The sequence below is a fragment of the Panicum virgatum genome, chromosome 8N, assembly GCF_016808335.1.
Source record: "Panicum virgatum strain AP13 chromosome 8N, P.virgatum_v5, whole genome shotgun sequence".
Taxonomy (NCBI): Eukaryota; Viridiplantae; Streptophyta; class Magnoliopsida; order Poales; family Poaceae; genus Panicum; species Panicum virgatum.
Genome location: NC_053152.1, coordinates 43,750,215 through 43,768,479, shown reverse-complemented (window position 1 = coordinate 43,768,479; position 18,265 = coordinate 43,750,215). Strand labels below are relative to the sequence as shown.

The 18,265-nt window shown below is 38.0% G+C and overlaps 2 protein-coding genes and 1 long non-coding RNA gene across 7 annotated transcripts; all 3 read left to right on the top strand.

Moving 5' to 3' along the window:
* Positions 1–3,262: 3,262 nt before the first annotated feature.
* On the top strand, positions 3,263–4,975 carry LOC120685416 (zinc finger MYM-type protein 1-like). Its single transcript, XM_039967339.1, has 3 exons — positions 3,263–3,382; positions 3,802–4,159; positions 4,249–4,975. Exons 1-3 carry the CDS (start codon positions 3,268–3,270, stop codon positions 4,553–4,555), a joined length of 780 nt encoding a protein of 259 aa, XP_039823273.1. The 5' UTR covers positions 3,263–3,267; the 3' UTR covers positions 4,556–4,975.
* Positions 4,976–5,121: 146 nt separating this feature from the next.
* On the top strand, positions 5,122–5,969 carry LOC120685417. 2 transcript variants are annotated; one of them, XR_005679555.1, is made up of 3 exons: positions 5,122–5,213; positions 5,383–5,748; positions 5,845–5,969. It is a non-coding gene; the product is annotated as an uncharacterized LOC120685417 (long non-coding RNA). The 2 variants fall into 2 exon arrangements; XR_005679554.1 differs by having other exon boundaries at positions 5,197–5,748.
* Positions 5,970–7,973: 2,004 nt separating this feature from the next.
* On the top strand, positions 7,974–16,341 carry LOC120685414 (jacalin-related lectin 3-like). 4 transcript variants are annotated; one of them, XM_039967336.1, is made up of 10 exons: positions 7,974–12,625; positions 12,726–12,981; positions 13,080–13,139; positions 13,242–13,314; positions 13,395–13,563; positions 13,659–13,904; positions 13,986–14,183; positions 14,298–14,660; positions 14,774–14,968; positions 15,133–16,341. In XM_039967336.1, exons 1-10 carry the CDS (start codon positions 12,506–12,508, stop codon positions 15,373–15,375), a joined length of 1,923 nt encoding a protein of 640 aa, XP_039823270.1. In that variant the 5' UTR covers positions 7,974–12,505; the 3' UTR covers positions 15,376–16,341. The 4 variants fall into 4 exon arrangements, with proteins under 4 accessions (XP_039823270.1, XP_039823268.1, XP_039823271.1 ...); XM_039967337.1 differs by having other exon boundaries at positions 7,975–12,625; positions 13,410–13,563; positions 15,133–15,500; XM_039967334.1 differs by having other exon boundaries at positions 13,080–13,314.
* The last annotated feature ends 1,924 nt before the right edge of the window (positions 16,342–18,265 follow it).

Here is an 18,265-nt window from a genome sequence, read left to right as displayed (position 1 = left end):
ACACCCCACAAATTGCCTTTTGCCGATCTGCTAACCATCAGTTGTTGTGCTGCTGCGGTGATCCTAGCTCTCAGTCACCCTCAATCGTGATGAATAGTAGCAGACCTAAGTAGATCCTGCATGCAGTCGTAGTTTGGTGATAAACAAAGTGTATTTCATCTTGTTTAGTTGGTGAATAACTGGATTCTGTTATTTGGTGAGTTGATTAAAGTTCATTTCGGTTCACAAGAAATTTCCGTTCTTATTCATTGGCCTTTGTTTGCTCAAAAATATGGACATATACTGCCTAGTTTGAATTGAAAGTAGTTTGTTTACTGGTATATATTCCGAGAGTTGATTGCTCTCATGGAAGGATTGGTTCAAATACAAATTTCTACCAAATCTCCTTATTTGCAGCCAAAAACTGAGTCTCTCAAAAGTAGCAGCTGGTAAATGACATCCAAACATACTATGGGTTAGTATGGCATCAATTTATTTTTGACAGAAGGACGATGTAATGTACCAAATTACACAAGGGATCTTGATTGATTTCTTGCCTGCCTGTGTGTTTTACCTTTATATAACTAGCCCAGGCCACAGGAGGAGCAAATGCATCCAGATTGTCCAAAAAGAAGAACAACATCTCTTCATCCTCCATCTCACTTTGGTCCGTCTTTTCGTGGGTCTTGGGCCGGTCTGCCAATTGGGAAATTGGACGGAGCAGGCTAGGTCAGGTCAGGTCCATGCACGTGTTGACTGCCAGCAGCATCATGAGCCCAGAAGCCCAGGAGCAGCATCATGAGAGTAGCCTCTGAAAATACGCCACGGCTGGGCATCGCGCGCTACAAAATCAAAGACCATCGTCTGGACATTCACTTGGACTGTCCATTTAACTATTGGGCCCAACAGTTATTTGTTTGGTGCAACCCATTTAGACCACATGTCTTCCTTTTAACGTACTGACCACATGTCTTCCTTTTAACGTACTTCTTCTTTCTGAGCACACATTTTCTCGTTCCATTCACATGCAAAGCTGTTTGACCACCTGCATGCTGCATGCACATGCATGCAACAGATGCACATTTCTTTCTTTTTTTGTTTGTTTTTTATTTGTTTTTTTTCTTGTGTACTTATACTTATTCCCTTCTTATCATTTTTTATTGTTTATTTACAATGCTCCGATATATATTTTTTTCATTCATTTGTTCGCAATGCTAAATTCTTTGTTCACTTTTTATAGATTAAATTATTCCGTGAAGTTGATTCATTTGTTGGCAATATTTATTATTTATTATTTATTCTACACATCTAAAAGTCTGCGATAAGTAATATTTTCTTCGTTGCAAATTACTATTTGTTACTTATGTTTAATTCTTTTCCGCAAAAAATAATTATTATTCATGTTCTCAAAATATTTTTCTCAATAACTATTTTAATTATTCAGTATTAGAAAAATGTTTTTAAAATATCATGATCTTCTTTTTTATGCATGTGCAGAACCTCTCTTCTATTTTTTGCTGACAACATGCATGCATCTTCTATTTTTTGCTGACAACATGCATGCAACATTTCTTTGTTTGTGATGTTCAAATTTTGTTCGCAGTGTACAATTATTTATTTGTCGGGTTTAATATTTTTATTCGCAAAGAGATATGAATTCGTTTGTAGTAGTACATACGTTCGAGCTTTATCAAAAAATATGTAAAAAATAAAATTCTCCAAATATAGTCTGTGGTCTTGTTTTGAAGATCTCGACGTAAGAAATACAATGGTGCAATCGGAATTTAATTTGGATTTTCACTCTAAGATTTATAGATTTTTTTTTACTTCAAACTTGTTTGCATGTGGATGATGTCATTATTTTGTCTTTTCTGCATACATGCATGTGTTCTTGCGTTTCCCATGTAAACAGTCAGATTTATTGAGCTCTAAAACGGCCCACCACGCTTGGAGTTCCTTTTTCAGGTGATGGTCCCACCATCGCCTTTAGCAACATATGCACGCCGGTGGCTCTCCAGATTCAGGTTTCGCAAACGTTGAATCACGTTGCATGATGATGTGTTGTGCATGCTGCCTATCAGAGGATGAATAAAGAATTTTTAGAAGGGGCGGAAGAGAAATAGAATGGAGCCTGGGGAAGGAATCCGGTACCGGTAGGCGGTAGCATTCAGAACAAGCTGCAGTTCCAACAAATTGTATGGACGTCAGAACTAGCTAAGAGCTCAAGTCGATTCCGAACCTTCCCCTACTGCTGCAGCCGATGCTTGTTTGCCGTGTGCTCTTTGCTGTGTGTTACACACGGCAAAGACTTTGCCATGTGAAAAATGGGCTTTGCCGTGTGCAACTAGCACACGGCAAACTTCGTGTCTCCCGTAGTGCACGCTTCTGAAAACTTTCCAGCTTTAATTTCGTTCTTCTAGTCAGATAACAAACCATCTGCTTTCTCGGGTAGATACCATCCTCGTTCATGCATGCCCATGAAAAAGCTATAGCAGGGAGACAACAACGCCTGACGCACCGTCTCGCCTGGGCACAGGGGTGGAGGGCCTGTTATGGCCCACTATGGCCCGCGCCATACCTAAAGCCCAAAGAAATTTTTAGTACCCCTGCATTTCAGCCCAGCCCAACAAGCAAAGAGCAAGGAAACTACAGGGCGTCGGCCTCCTTGGCTCCTCCAGCGCTCCACCCGGCGCTCCCGGCGCTCCCTCCGCAGCTCCGCTCGACCCCGATCCCCGAAGCCCTAGCCGTCGCGCGCCGCGCCCATCGTCCACTCGCCCCGCGCGGCCGAGCAGCGCCGTGGCCCCTCCGCTCGTTCTCTCGCCAAGCGCCCGAGTCGTGCCGCCGTCCGCCGCCCACTCGGGACTCGCCCCTCGACGGCTCGGCGGCCACTGGCCGGCCTGCGCCCGGCAGCCCCGCGCGGTCGGCCCTGCGCCCACCCCCTTGGCCCTCGCCCTCGCTGCTCCCAAGCCCCAATGGACTCCGGCAGCGGCTGCAGCATAAACAGAAAGAGAAAAAGGAAAGCAGTAGGCTATGGAAGAGGTATTAAAAAGATATTCTTGTCTGCAAATTGCAATCTTTATTCAATCAATCAATCAATCTCTTGTTTGCTGTGAAGAGCTTGATTTACTTCAATGCAATCTTTTGTTTGCAGATCTGAAGAGCTACTTTACCCAAAGATCTAGCAGTACTCCAAGTACTCATGGAAGTGGAGTTGGTCTTGAGGCATTGGAGAGGGAGGTGGTGGTGCTGCAAACTCATGTAGAGAGCACTGATGTTGTAGCAGTACCAATGCCAGTTGAAGGTCAAGCCGGTTGTGGTGTGAACTCAAGTAGAGAGCAAACTCAAGATAAAGATGCAAGTGATCAAGGTATAATAACTGAGTTCAATCCAGAACATGTCATCTGTGATCCGGGTCTTCGCATTCCAATAGATCAATTTGGTCCTCATATTAGAGATGAAGTTAGGAGGGCTTTCAAACAAAAATGTCTAACTCAACCTTCATGTCATAATTTCCCTAAAGGATGGGATAAAAGGAGCTTCCAAAAAGATTGGTTTAAGCAATATAATTGGTTGGAATATAGTTTGGAGAAGGGTAGGGCTTATTGCTTCTATTGTTATCTTTTTAGAAATGGTAAAGATGATGACAAGTTTGGTTATGAGGCCTTTACAAGAATTGGCTTTAAGCAATGGAAGAATTCCTACTTGATATTGCGGAAACATGAGGGTGGGCCTGATAGTGCTCATAATAGAGCAAGAATTGCATATGTTGATTTTGATAAGGAAGAGGCAAATATAAAAAAAAAGTTGTGCAACATGAAGAAGATGAGAAAGTGAAGTATGAAACTCGTTTAGATACGGCCGTGAGTATTGTGAGTTATATTGCATTGCAAGGTGAACCATTTCGTGGACATGATGAATCAGAAACTTCTTTGAACAAAGGCAATTTTCTGGAATTTCTTGATTGGTACAAACTAAGAAATGAGGAAGTGAGGCAAGCTTATATAGGTTGTCCTAAAAATGCAAAAATGACTTCTGGCACAATTCAAAAAGAAATTGCAGAGTGTTGTGCTGAAGCAGTTACCAAAGTAATAAAGGAAGAGATGGACGGTTGTCTATTCTCTATTCTTGTTGATGAATCTCGTGATATATCAGTCAAAGAGCAAATGGCCATCGTTGTAAGGTAAATGGCTATGTTTATGATTCATAGATCATTGATCAATTTACCAATATGAAGTTTCTTGATGAATTATCATATCATTGCTCATGCAGGTATGTGAACAAAAAAGGCAAAGTGATTGAAAGATTTTTGGGAATCAAGCATGTCAAGGAAACTACATCAGAAGCATTCAAGATTGCTGTGGTACAAGTTCTTAGTGCCCATGGTTTAACTATTGTACAATTAAGAGGGCAAGGGTATGATGGGGCTTCTAACATGAGAGGTGAATTCAATGGTGTTCAGAAACTAATCCGTGATGAGAACCCGTATACTTTCTATATCCATTGTTTTGCTCACCAATTGCAGCTCGTTGTGGTTTCGGTCTCCAGATGTTGTTCATCCATGGAAGATTTTTTTTGACTATGTCAACATGATTGTGAACAGCACTAGTGCATCTTGTAAGAGGAAGGATTTGTTGCTTGATAATCATCGTACACAGCTTTTGGGTAGGTTGGAGAGTGGAGAAATTTCCTCTGGTAGAGGACAGCATCAAGAAACATCATTGGCTAGGCCTGGAGATACAAGATGGGGATCTCACTATAAGACTTTACTTCGTATTGAAACAATGTGGGATTCAATAATAGAAGTTCTGTCAGTCAAACATGATGATCAACGTAATCCATCAAGGGCGGGCGGTTTGGTGCATACCATTGAGTCTTTTAGCTTTGTCTTTATCATGAAGATGATGTTGCAAATCCTTCGCATAACAAGTGACCTATCTTCTCTCTTACAAAAGAAGGATCAAAATATTGTTGAGGCTATGTCTTTGGTCATTGATGTGAAAGCACGTTTGGTCAACTTGATAAGTGAAGGTTATGAGCCAATACTTGATGAAACCAAAGAATTTTGCTGTGAGAATGATATCCCAATACCAAATATGGAAGATAATGTACCAAGATTTGGTCGATCAAGAAAAGGAGGGAGAAACAATATCACTCAATATCATTACTTCCGTGTTGATACCTTCTATGCTACAATAGATGCTATTACAACAGAGTTTGATCATCGATTCAATGAGGTATCTTCAGAATTGCTTACTTGCTTTGCATGTCTTGATCCAAGGGAATCATTTTCTAAGTTTGATGTGAATAAGCTTGCTCGCCTCACGAAGATATATTTAGATGACTTCTCTTTTGATGATCGAAAAAAATAAAAGATCAATTACAGACCTTTCTTATCCATGTAAGGAGAATTGAGGAGTTCAGAGTTTGTCAAGATTTTGCAAGCCTAGCACTAAAAATGGTTGAGCTCAACAGACATACGATGTTCCCATTGGTTTATCGCCTAATTGAGTTGGCATTGCTACTACCAATAGCGACCGCATCGGTTGAAAGGGCTTTTTCAGCCATGAAGATAATTAAAACTGAGTTGCGGAACAAGATGTCTGATGGTTGGCTTAATGACTTAATGATTGTGTATATTGAGAGGGAGATATTTAAAGGAATTGATCTTCAATCTATCAAAAAGGCATTTCAAGTGAAGAAAGATAGGAATATGAAATTGCCGAAGCATCCTAAACGCAACCGGACTGAACGCAACTAATAAATTTATCGGTATAACTCTATACTCTAATTGTATATCTCGTATTACATTTAATATTTTAACTCTAATGTTTCACTACTAATTTATGTTTTCTCTTTGTTTAACAGCTTATTTTGGTCCCGTTGTTGATTTGATGTGTAATCTACATGTTTTTCTTCATTTAAGGTACTTCTAAACGATGGTCTTGTTGTGAACTTTTATTTCCGTACAATATATGAATGTAGTCTAGAAATACACCGCCACACCTAAATTTTTGATTGTCCTCCGCCACTGCCTGGGCAAGGTCCCTCAATTACGTGACATTCTTCCAATTGGCCATTGTTTTTCTGCGAGAACATTCTCGCGGAACAACACTTGGCAAAGTTGCTTCTGAAAACTCTATCTCAAACCCACTTTTCTTGCTGAAACTTTCTTTCTGAGAAGAATATTTTGTACCTTCGAGCTTTGCATCTTATGGACGAGGATGAACCCTTTGCAACACGTTTCAGTTATAATAAGGTGACTATGTGTTGACGACAGTTAGAAGTGAGCTCCTACTTGCTAGTATATGATTTTTGCTATCCAGCTTGATCTAGATGAACCCTTGTGCACTTTCTTGTGTCTCTGCTTAAACCAAATTTTCAATTGGTGCTGTCATGCTCACTGTTACACCTCAATCATGTTCAGGATTGTTATTGATTTCCCCAAGCTACATCTTGCAGAGTTTTCATCCTTATCTCTTGGGTATCGTAAACTTCCAAACCAGGTGATGTTGTACAATGTTAGAAGCGTAATGTTTATTGGGGTATCCATCAGAGGGAAATAAAATCCAGAAAGGGAAGACGAAAGGAGGAGAGCATGAAAGTGAAAGAGTCTATCCAGCAATTAGTACTGGGAGCAACTAGCAAATGTTGGAAATGGTATTACACAGGCAAAATAACATGGAAAACAAGAAAATACAGGCACGCATTTTTATTATATAGATTTCTTGTCTACAAATTTATGTCAAATATTTTCCAGAGATATCAATATGGGGCCATGAGAATTCTTTGCATGACATGAAAAAGGCTAACAGAGACAGACCTTACAGCATTGTCTGGGTGCTCGAAGGTTGGCTAGTATAGTTGTATACCGCTTCAAAAAGGGGGGGGGGGGGGGGGGGGGGGGGAGCTAGCAGTTGTATTCACCAAATTCACGACATTCACAAGAACTTTTTTGGAATTTTGGCCCCTGTTTCTTGCAAGTATATATGTTTGCAATATAAGGGCAAGTAGTGTCATCTTAAAGATGGTCTCATTCCTTGATATGTAATCTTGAGATGAACTACCAGGTAACTTCTACAATGGCTTGTGTTTTTAGTTATCTCATAGTTATACCACATCTCTTGATGTGTGGATGAAATAAAAAAATATTATGGGCATGGCAACAACTCGTAAAATGGTGGGAAGTAGTCTCGTACTTCTAATTTTTAGCCTATGAGATGGTTGTTTGGCGTGGCAATCAAATCTTTTTCCCACCTTGCTCTCTCTCTCCTCCACATCACCAACAAATCTATATGGCATTGCATGAGAGGATCTATGAGACTACTAATATGTAGCAATGTACCTACCCTAATAGTGCTCATAGGGCCATCACTACTTGAATGAGGGCGACAATAAAGTATATATAGTCATTGCAAAGAGGCAGTCATGCAGAAATTACTCTTGACATAACATGGACTAAATTGGATTGTGGAAGCTCCTACACAATAGCGAGAAGGCTTCCTAGACAGCCACAGAACCCATCGGAATCAGCCATGTCCCTTCAGAAAAATCTGGGATGCGAGGCGAATAATCCGTAGCGGCAAGTAAGGTCAAGATCACCCAAGACGCCCTAGACTGCTGATCAGCACAAGCTGGTATCAGTGTTGCAGCGATCGAGACAGCAGACCCCAACTTTGTGATGGTCAACCGCGACGAGATACACTCCCTTGGAAAATATGTGCTCCATACTCGAGGCTATTCACGAGGCTATTTACCCTACCTGAAAAATATGTGTTTTATACTAGCAAACATTGTTGCGAACGACCCAATAGCTGAGTTGGTTAGCTAGGTTCAGTAGCATCTCCCTACCTCATGCCTGAGGACTGTGGGCGGATTTGGTCCAGTGCATATACCTCCGTCACTAATTATCCCCCCGCTCCGGTTCCCGTGCGTTAATTTATACTAACCCATTCCAAACATTGTAAGTTTCTGTTATATAACATTACAGTTAAATTATGATGCTTGCTCTTGCTCGTATTCCGAAAAAGCATTATACATCTAGATAAAACTTTTAAATCTTACAATATTTGTACTACCACAATAATAAACTTTGTAGATCCAAAACTTTCAAATCTAAGACTACGAACTTTATACTACAACATTAATAAATTTTCTAGTTCCAAAAACTTTTAAATATTAAACTATAAACTTTGTATTACCACGTAAATAAATTTTGTTAGATTCAAAATTTTCAAAACTGAAACTATAAATTTTGTACTACCATATTAATAAAGTTTGTATTTTCAACAACTTTTAAATCTGAAACTATAAACTTTGTACTACCACACTAATAAACCTTATAGTTCCTAAACTGTCAAATCTAAGACTATAAACTTTATATTGCCACGTGAATAAACTTTGTAACTTTAAATATGAAATTATGAACTTTATACTACCATATTAATAAACGTTGTAGTTCCGAAAACTTTCAAACTTGAAACTATAACTTTGTGCTACCACATTATGTACTTCCCTTACTCTTGGTTCTCAAGTCTAATATTATGCAATCACATGAATCCAATATACTTTGTGCTCCCTAAGTCTAAGTAACTAATTTGTTGGAAAAAAATAAATCGCAGGAGAGATTATTGAGAGACAGGACGAATAGAGGGGAGGATAGGAGCAGGCAACAACGATATGACACAGGAGAGATAATTTATGCGAGGGGAATGGATAAGGTTACCTGGGTTCACACAGCCACACAATGAGAAAGAATAAAGGAATTTTGATCACGCAGTCACTCTATACGCCAGCAAACGAGCGCTAAGAGTAAGGCTAATGATTTAGCCTGCTGCTACCTGCAAGAATCTTTGCAGCTCATCTATTAGACTATTTGTATAGTGGTTTAGCTCTTCATCATTAATATATGACCCACTTATCTATCTCACAAAAATTATTGATTCTTGTATCGAAGCTAGTTGTAAATTTACAGCCCACTTCTCCTCTCTCTTCTTTTCTCTCTCCTCCACCTCAACATTCAGTCTACTTATAGCCTACCATAATATTTGCTCTAACTAGGAATTTTGCCTCTTCACTACCTCGTAGTATGAGTTGCGCTCAAAAGGGTCCTCTCTCTCATGACTACTTATCCCCTCCGGTTCATTAAGGACAATGACGTGGTAGATGATTATTCAACCCCTATTAGAGTCATGCTGATGTGGCGGTCAATACGAGCCCTCTGGCCCTCTTGGACTTGCTCTTATATTCATGATGCTCGTGATAAGCTTCACTATTTCACACAAAGTACCGATGATAGTTTTCCTGTCGTCGGTGATTTTTCCTCGGTCGTCGGTCGTCGGTCGTCGGCGCTAACACTAGATTACCGCCGCCCGGCCATTTGTTTCAAAAAAAAAAGTAATAAACACGGAAATCGCAGTCAGCCACCTGCCAGGAATGCTCGGAAATTGTTGTACATCGTGTAGTGCTTGGTGGTGAATATGACAGAATTGAAGTAGCATCACTCTTGCAAATCATGAATTAAATATGCTCTTTAGATTCATCTCGTGATTTACAAGTCATCTGTATAAAAAAGTTTTGTAAACATATCTTATTTAATACTTCTAAATAGCAATATTCTCTTTGATGGGGTGTAAAATTTTTGGAGAGGGAACCAATAAGGAGGTACGGTGTTTGGTTCATGGAACTTATGTAAAAGTCTCTGGTACTTTAGTCCCTAAAGAATCAAACAGGAGAGATTTTTTGAGGCTAAAGTGCTAGTTGGAGTTAAAGAATCAGAAGTTCCTCTTGAGTAGCTTTTTGAGACTAAAAGACTACATGAGACCTACTATTCCACCCCTACCCCTTGTCCTGCCTCTTGGATGCATTCAGATCTAATAAGCTACTTTATGCACTCATTTAATAACCTCTAGCCTCTTTTAGTCCCTGGAACCAAACAAGTACGAACTAAAGTTTTTATTCCGGGGACTAAAATTAGTCTAGAGATTTTTGGCAACCAAACACCACCTCAATCGTGCTGCTACATCAGTCTATAAAAAGAACTCCTACACATAGCCTTGCAATTACGCTGGGGACGTTCAGACCTTCTACTATAGAGGTTAGTACGCTGCTCCCACGCGCATGCTTTTCCATTGGGCTGAATAATCTTTGAGACCCTCCTGTTTTTTTGAAACATGTTATATATCCGTAGTTTTGGAACAATTATTGGATCGGAACGGTCCAAGAATATATATGACCATATTTATTATATGGAGCCATAGTCCAGCGCAAGCGCCCCTTTCTTCTGTTGTGATATACGCAAATTTCGTTCATTGCCTATACCTTAAGCCAAAGGCCCAAATTTCTGTGTTGGCTGCACAGAATGGTGAAGGCATCCAACGCAAAACAAAGAAATGTTACATACTTCCTCCATTCCCAAATTATAGATCGTTTTAATTCTTTTATATTCATAAATTTTAGTATGCACCTAATCATTCACTATGTCTAGATACATAAATTTAGAAAACTCAAAAATGGCTTGTGATTTGGAACGGAGAGTAAGATTTAAGATGATATCACATTTTTACAATGGTTATCTATGAAATCTTAACTTACTGTAACTGATTGGAAGCTGCACATTAATTCTCATTAGACGTGTTTGAAAAAACATAAATCTAGAAATTCTCAGAAAAAAACGGTGCATGTAGAAATTTACTAAAATAATCATGATGAAAAACAATACCGTCCGATCTCCACATTTGCCAAAAGTAGCCACAAGAGTAACCTCCAAAAGTTTCTTTAGAATTACCCACGTATGTCTCGTAAATCTAAGGAAAACATGTCCTAGAATCTCACACAACCAATTGATATAAAGGTCCCATAAGGTCGGTCTCAGCGTCTACAATTACTTAGACGGGAAACTAGGTAACCGTACTGGCTGAGTTTATGGGATGAAACTCCTCTCACATATGACGAAGCTCTCCTTTCTCCCTAATCATAATGATCTTTTCATGTCAGCAAAAATCAATGATGTGACATAGAATATAATACTATCAAACTTTCCATGAAATCACCATTGAGATTAGTTTAAACCCTACTCCATCCGTCCTAGAAAGAATGCAACTCTCGTTTCCCGCAAAGTCAAACAATTTCAAATTTAACCAAATTTATATAAGATATTATTAACTGTAGGATGTGAGTTTTGTTTTATTCCCTCTGTTGCAAATTAATTACAGGTCATCTTTTAGAAATATAGATATATAGGTTTTGCTACCTATATTTAGGTGCCTAGAAAAAATAATATATTTAAATTTGCCATAGTAACCTATAATATGAAATGGAGGGAATACTTTTTTAGCCCATGTAACCCAACTTTTTCTTATTTTAGCTCTTGATATTTTCATACACACTATATGTCTGTGAACTAGTTACCATTGCTTTTTTTCTCACAACCATACTTAAAAGTGATATGATATCAAATTAATTCTAAATTTAGGTATGAAATATGAACTACGGTGGAACAACACTACTAAATGATAGATTACGTAAAAAAAACTAACGCAACAAAAACGAACTAAAACGGAACTAAACCATAGAGGCAATCAAAGATTTGCGAGATTCAAAGAACAGTGCTCGCAAAAAGGATAAAGATCAGGGGTAGATCTGAGAAAAGATGGGCTCGAACTGAACTGCAGGAACCTAACACTTAGGAGGGGGGTATCCGTAAAATACGCAAAACACAAGGAAAGCTAAAAGGTTACCAGATTCCATAGGGGCCCTTGTACAAAATCTAGAAAACTCTAGATAAATTATTTAATTCAAAAAATATATTCTGAAAATTCTAGAAATTCAAAGAAAAATTCTGGAGAAAATTTGGGACACGTGGAATCCAAATAAAATACATGAATGTTATGAAAAAGATTCTAGAACTTCCTGTTAAATGGATTTAGCTCAAGGAAAAATAAAAATAACTGCCAGGAAATTTTGAAAATTCTCAAAAATTTAGAGAATAAATAATTATATTTGAAAAGATATTCACAACCTAAAATTTTGGGGTGTGACAGTCTGCACCATCCTCGGCCTCCGCGGCTCTACCACTGCCACAATCTTGCTCGTTGCCACCAACTAGTAGAGCCATTATTGCAGCACACCATGCTAACGACAGCAAGACCATTGCCCCTAGTCTTCATCATTTCTAAAAAAAAAATGTAAATTCCATGTTGTGTAAGATATCTGGTAAAATATGCAAATTAACAAGATAATCAGCCTTTTCTGGAAAAACATAGATTCCCCTAGTGTTAGAAAATTGTTTTTGCTTTAAATGCGGTGAATTATTTTTTTAGAGTCCACCAAAGGGGAGGTGTATAGAGTTTTGATTGCAGCTCCATTTACCGCATACTAGATGAAAATCATAAGAATAGATTATGCTCAATTTTCTAAAAAGAAGTCAATGCATATTCTTACTAGTTTTTGCATATAGCCATTTTTCTTGCATAAAAATATTCTTTTTTTCTGCAGAAAAGGGTGGAGATAGAAAATATTTAAATATAATATGGAGAATTTAAATAATTCGAACATGAAGCCAACTGGTCTGTCCTTTCATATGTTGAAAGAAATCACTAATGATTTTTCAACAAAAATTGGACATGGTGGATATGGAGAGGTTTACAAGGTATGATTTATATTTATAGAGAAAACTGGAACCACCACGTGGAGTCAAAATAAATAATCCATGTAGAATATTATAACAATGGGGCTTACTACGAAAACAGGGAGTTTATAATGGGAAAGATGTTGCTGTAAAGAAGCTCTATGACCTGCGAGGACTTGATGATAATCTCTTTAAGAATGAACTTAACAGCCTAATGAGGGTTCATCATCAAAATATAGTTCAGTTACTTGGCTACTGTTATGAAATAAGCCATGAATATGTTCATGAAAATGGTGAAACTTTTTTTGTTAGAACGGACCATAGAGTCCTGTGCTTCGAATATTTGCATGGTGGAAGCCTTGACAAGCATCTATATGGTATGTTGATTTTCGGATTGGTTCATATTGTAACAAAATAAAGTTATTCACTCCTTCAGTTTATTTATGTACTGTTTTTAATTTGTCTACTTTGGCAGAAGAATCTTCGGGATATGATTGGTGTACTCGTTACAAGATAATTAAAGGGATCTGTGCAGGTTTAAATTACCTTCACGTGGGACAAAAAAAGCCCATGTTTCATCTAGATCTAAAGCCTGCCAACATATTGCTAGATAAAAATATGGTGCCAAAAATTGCAGATTTTGGCTTGTCAAAATTGTTGACTGGTACACATAGCCATGTTACAGGGGGAAATAAGTTCAAAGGCACCCTGTAAGTAATTGTATTCCTTCAATGTTAAAACCAATCATTCGGCCTTCAGCAATTAATTGGCTTCAATTTTTGCTGATTAGCAACAAAACATGCAGTGCCTACGTGCCACCAGAGTACATAAACAGCCGCCATATCAGCGATAAGTATGATATATTCAGTTTAGGTATCATAATCATAAAGATTATCACAGGAGCTGAGGGCCACTCTAAGTATGTTGAAATGTCATGCTCAGAACAATTTATTGAGCATGTAAGAAAATCATTTCCCTACTCATGAATATATACTTAGCTTGTACTACTCCATTTAGAACATTAGCATCAATATATGGTAATTCAAATCTTTAGGTGCACAATAACTGGAGGAACAGACTGGAGGCAACATCAATGCACGTAGAAGAATACTGCCAGCAAGTGAAGAGATGCATCAAGATAGCATCAAACTGCCTTGAGCCTGATAGAAAAAAGCGACCCACAATTGGGCATATCATCAACGAGTTGCTAGAGACTGAAACTGTCATTTGTGAACCCTTTCCAGAGGAGTCCAGTAGTGAGAGTACAGTGGAAGAAAGAAGTAGTGCAGAGGAGGAGGAGGTACAAATTAAGTTCAAATTATTTTATCATTTTTTGTTTTTTTTCTAATTTATTTTGACTGGCTTTATATATAATCGTGAGGTCGGGCTTCCCATGGTCGGCCCCTGGGGAGGAAATGCTGGGAAGGCTCACACCATTAAGGGGGCATCTCATCGCCTGGAAAGCATAACAATTTGGAGTGCTGATATTGTAGATGCACTTGCATTCTCATACAGTGAACCTAGTGGGAAGAAGCACAATGTAGGTCCATGGGGCGGTCCTGGTGGAAGTGCTAATAGGGTGAGCTAATGAATCTTGCATTTTCTGGCAACAAACATCTTCTCTCATGGAAGCAAAGATGGATGACAATCTTTGCACAAATAGGTAACAACAAAATGGTGTTCATGAATGCAGATTCACTTTAGCCCTTCGGAATATCTGATGGAAGTTTCTGGAACAACTGGGCCATATGTATGTGCAGCTGTTGATGTGGTACTATCCATTAAGCTGGTCACTAACGCAGGTAGCTATGGACCTTTTGGCTCAGAAAGAGGAGGAACTTCTTTCAAGACTTCAGTGCAGAACAATGGCAGCATTGTTGGCTTCTTTGGGCGTTCCGCGACTTTTGTCCATGCTATTGGTGTCTACATGGCTCACAACAATAATCCCACCACCTCTGTCAGTAATCGTGTCCAAAGGGAGATCGAAAGTGATTGGATGGAAGCAAATTTTGACCTTGAAACGATAGAGGAAGGAGACATAGAAGAGGATGATAATGTCCTTACTTAACTCAATATACTTCTACTCTGTTTATTACTTCCTTATTATAATCAATTTTATTTTTTCTATATTATGTTTATTAATTTGGTCGGGCTAATTTGTACCCATAGGTGCCTTCAAAGATTGGACCGTGGGGTGGAAATGGAGGGATAGCTCATGATATGAAGGTAGTACCCCACCGTATGGAAAGCGTGACAGTATGCAGCGATGCAGTCGTCAATTCTCTTACATTTTCGTACAATGACCGTAACGGGAAGCAGCGGATGTTAGGTCCTTGGGGAGGTCCTGCTGGGAGCTCTTTTACAGTGAGTGAAAGAAACTCTTTTCTTTTTCAACCAGATTCATGTAGTTTTTTGCCTTCATCGTTTTTTCTTCATTACTTCCTTCCTGTTGAAATACATACTGAAGCCTTCTTAAGAGAGAGTGTAAATAGCAATCCTGATAATTAGCCATTCTCCTCCTCTTGTAGATTCGGCTTGGAGCCTTTGAGCATCTGAAGGGAATTGTCGGAACATTTGGTCCATTTGATGCAGCAGGCAATGTTATAACATCACTTACTTTTACCACAAACATTCGAAAATATGGACCTTTTGGACGAGGAGGAGGAACTGAGTTCACGGTTCCAGTGGAAACACATGGCGGCATTGTTGGCTTCTTTGGACGCGCCGGGACTTATCTTGAAGCACTAGGGGTCTACATTCGAATATACTGACTAATAAAGCAGAGTTGATAAGATATTCAGAAATATTAATCTGGTGATGAGCTGAATTTTTCCAAGTTGATTTGTATGAATGAAGTAAACACAGCTTGTGTATTAGGCCACACGATCTTGTTATTTGTGTGTCAGACTATCCTACTTTTTTTGAGAGGACTATCCTGCTTATTTTTATTACAATACAAAGTCTGCATTACTACATTCATTGAGATCTTGTTCAAATACCTTAGCAAAACAGAAACTCCATGTAATTGAAAGAATACACGTGTTCCGGTGCAGAACATCCTAATTTCTCGTTATCTTATATAGGGATCTCGTATTAAAATTAAGAATCTGCATCTCATATAATAAGTTGGATTCAGGGGTTTGTACACTTGTAGTATATAGTACTAATATGTGAAAGTTTTGAACATTGAATTAGTTTTTCATGTAACTATTCATTCAATCAGGATTTGGTAGTTATATTCATATAACAAACTGTGTAGTCAAACTTGTTACGCTTGCAGGTTCTCCTTCGGTACGTGTATATATGTAACATGTGGCTTATCTGGTACCGTCACTCAGTTTCTACTAGTTCTATTTTCTTGAGTTCTTTTTACCATCTTCTTCATGGATCCTGCAGATTTAAGCAGTGATGGACTCTTACCAGAAAATATCAGCCTTCGCATTGCAGAAGTGGCTGGCCGGAGCCAGATCTGTCCTATGAGCTAGGGATCGGAGCTGGGAGTAAGGTTCTCCATGATCAGTTTGGACAAGAAGTGACAAGCATATGCGTGGCCTAAGGTAAAGTGACAAGCAACCAGAAGGTGGTACACCCAGGAGCTGCATACCGAAATGCTGATGTTGTTGGTTAATCTATAGTTTTAGTCGGTGGTTTGCCTCCAGTGTTATAGATTTGTCTCAGTCATGAGTTACAGAGTTCTTGGAGCAGAGTATTTCTATCTTCACTTCTTGGATGTCCACAAAAGGTTCCAAACCGGATGGCGCTGCATCTGCATCATGATCTACATATGATGTTTCACAGTCCCCATCGGACGGAAAATTTCGGAAGATGACAAGAATATGGAGGGTGTAAAAATGACAGAACCTTACTAAGTTCCAACGGATTATGTGGACATGGTAAATATGAATACATAGACATTAGAAGAACTAGCCTATCAAGTCATGCTCCCGCACGGGCTAATTAGAATTAATATAAAAATAAGACTTATAGCTAATAATTATAATTATCTATCTCACACTCTTCATCCATTAGATATTCTAACACATACTCCAAAATACAAGTTTATCATTATCTAGTTGCAATAGATTTCATATTGCGTCACACCTTCATATATGTTTGATATATATTTAATTGAACCATTTTATTTATGAATTGGTATTTTTATCTCTTCCATCATACATGAATACATGGTGATACATACTAACAATGATAGAAATAGTAATTTATAATTTTATATTAGTGCTCTTTAATATTTTGTTATAATTATATAATTTAGATTCAAATTTATAGGTTACTTTAACTTCTAATAATGAGATAATTGGATAATTTATAAGAAAATTTAGGGGGCTTATTTCAGTTATTTTCATAATGACATAGGTGGGTACTTTACACGAATATTAGGTTATGACTTTAGATATTTTTTCATCTCTTCCATCAAATATGAATACATGATGACACATATCATGGATAGTATTTTTTATATAAACAATAACATAAAAAATATATTAATAACAATAAAAATAGTAATTTAGAATTTTATATTGGTGCATTTTAATATTTTATTATAATTATATGTTGTAGAGTTAGATTTATGGGTTATCTTAAATTTTGATAATGATATAATTGGATAACTTATATTTAAATTTAGGGAAATATTTAATGGTATAGGTGGATAATTTACACGAAGATTAGGGAGTTACTTTAGATTTTTTTTATAATGGCAAAAGTGAATAATTTAGATATATGTTTAGGGGGTTACTCTAGTCTATTTTCATAACGATAGAGGTGGGTAATTTATTAGAAAAGATAACAAATTCAGTGACTATTATGATTAGATTTGTCAGATTGAGGGCCGAATGTTTTTTGTCAGAATTTTTAGAATTTCTCTATTTTTTAGAGTGTCCACCTAGGATCTTAGGTGGCTTCACGTGAAGACTCAAAAAAACGTCTAATTAGCAATAGTAAAATAGAATGTTCACAAACTCATCTCAAATGAAGCTTAGATACTTTTGTAAATTTCCCAATTTTTACTTGTTTTCAGAAATCAACTTGGACCGATTAGAATAATAATCTGTCATGAAAAATCTAAGGACCTACAGTCAAACTCATTTTTTTTTTGAGTGCAGTCAAACTCATATTGGAGTAGCACAACTAGCAGTAATATTTCTGGACGGGGGACAGCTTGGTGTCCAGTGGCCCTGAACCTTGATGCGGCCCACGTTGGGCTCCAGGAACGAGAAGGTGCAGGCCCACCTGCGCTTTCTTGGGCCAGTTGTGGTCTGTCTTCTCGTGGACCTTGGGCCTTGGTTACCCATTGGGAAAATTAGACGGAGCAGGCCAGGTCAAGTCAGGGTCCGCGCACGTGTCGACCGCCAGCAGCATGATAGTAGGGCTACGCTAGTCCAACTTTCAGTTACATATAAATTTTTAGCACAACTTTTACGATCTATACAATTTTAATGCATAGAGTTTTTTTCAAATACTTATGGAGTATAATTTTTAGCATAACATATATAATGTTATCTTTATCAGAGAGATTTCTCGTACAAATTCTTTTACACAAGTTCATCATACAACTTTTTACGCACGAAATTCATCATACAACTTTTGAGTACAATTCTCAGTATACCTTTTTAGTACAGTTTTTATAAAAAAAGTTGTCAA

Bases quoted from the DNA above. Each gene is read 5' to 3' on its own strand.
- LOC120685416 (XM_039967339.1), top strand. From the start codon at position 3,268: ATGCCAGTTGAAGGTCAAGCCGGTTGTGGTGTGAACTCAAGTAGAGAG. The intron at 3,383-3,801 runs GTGATCCGGGTC...AACATGAAGAAG, and splicing joins CAATCCAGAACATGTCATCT to ATGAGAAAGTGAAGTATGAA. The intron at 4,160-4,248 runs GTAAATGGCTAT...TTGCTCATGCAG, and splicing joins CAAATGGCCATCGTTGTAAG to GTATGTGAACAAAAAAGGCA.
- LOC120685414 (XM_039967334.1), top strand. From the start codon at position 12,506: ATGGAGAATTTAAATAATTCGAACATGAAGCCAACTGGTCTGTCCTTT. The intron at 12,982-13,079 runs GTATGTTGATTT...CTACTTTGGCAG, and splicing joins CCTTGACAAGCATCTATATG to AAGAATCTTCGGGATATGAT. The intron at 14,661-14,773 runs GTCCTTACTTAA...TTGTACCCATAG, and splicing joins ACATAGAAGAGGATGATAAT to GTGCCTTCAAAGATTGGACC.